The following is a 1,055-nucleotide window of genomic DNA, read 5'->3' on the forward strand; positions in this document are numbered from 1 at the left end:
TCTACAACAACCTTCTTGACTCTCATAAACTGACCCTTTCAATATACTTAGCCAAGTCACAAATATGTGAGTAATGCCAGCTTTAGTATAGACTCTTTTATTCTTAGAAGGACTTGGACATACATATATCATATCTTCAACTTGTATACCATTTAAAATATGAGTGTTATGAAACTCAACGGATTGGCATTTTCAAAGCATGGCTCTCATGGGGTTATTATTCAAATGGTGGTATCTCTTAAGGCACTGTTTCCTTGTTTTCTTTTTCACAGGAATGCCTTGCAAACATAGAATAGCTACCTGACACTGAAATAGGAGTTTTTGTGATAAATTAAGAATTATCAATATACATTAAGTTGTGCTTATTTACACTGTTGCTTTTCTTTAAATCTTCCAGGACCCATTAAAATTTGTCCAGGGGCAAATTTGTAGAAACTTGCACATGAAAATTACCTTCTACATCTTCTAGAACTTTGACATTGTTCTTCAATATTATGGTCTTCCCAACTGTAACCTGTGTCAGTGAGGTTCCTGTAGGTGTCAAGCATCCCATCTTTGTAGAGACGTTTCTGGGAAGGATTCAGCAAATCCCACTCTTCCTGAGTGTAGTTGATGTGAACATCATCATAGGTCACTGCATCCATGCTGTGGCTTCTGTGTTCATCCATGCTCCCCTCACAATCCCCTGCAGTAGCAATCACAGTGCTGCAATCAATACACTCGTGCCTGTTCTGCTGCAAAACCTGCTTTTTCTTTTAAACCAGAAGATTACTAATTGGTAGTGTTCAGAAGACTTCTACCTCCCTCCCACCATCCTCTCTCTCTCTCTCTCTCTCTCTCTCTCTCTCTCTCTCTCTCTCTCTGTGTGTCTCTCTCTCTGTCTCTCTGTCTCTCTGTCTCTCTCCTCTCTCTCTCTCTCTCTCTCTCTCTCTCTCTCTCTGTGTGTGTGTGTGTGTGTGTGTGTGTGTGTGTGTGTAATTTCTTATGTAGTCTCTCTGGGGAATAACCTAGTTGTCTGGAATCTGTATGAGCAGCCAAAAAAGATTAGAAACACT

At 40.1% G+C, this 1,055-nt stretch overlaps 1 protein-coding gene across 1 annotated transcript; it reads right to left on the reverse strand.

The window, feature by feature from the left end:
• Positions 1-449: 449 nt before the first annotated feature.
• LOC100756273 (zinc finger protein 431) lies at positions 450-644 on the reverse strand. Its single transcript, XM_027431972.1, has one exon. It carries the CDS (start codon positions 642-644, stop codon positions 450-452), a length of 195 nt encoding a protein of 64 aa, XP_027287773.1.
• Positions 645-1,055: the final 411 nt, after the last annotated feature.

This window comes from Cricetulus griseus, chromosome X (assembly GCF_003668045.3).
Source record: "Cricetulus griseus strain 17A/GY chromosome X, alternate assembly CriGri-PICRH-1.0, whole genome shotgun sequence".
Classification (NCBI taxonomy): Eukaryota; Metazoa; Chordata; class Mammalia; order Rodentia; family Cricetidae; genus Cricetulus; species Cricetulus griseus.

Excerpts from the sequence above, each read along its gene's own strand:
- LOC100756273 (XM_027431972.1), bottom strand. The coding sequence starts at position 644 with ATGGATGCAGTGACCTATGATGATGTTCACATCAACTACACTCAGGAA.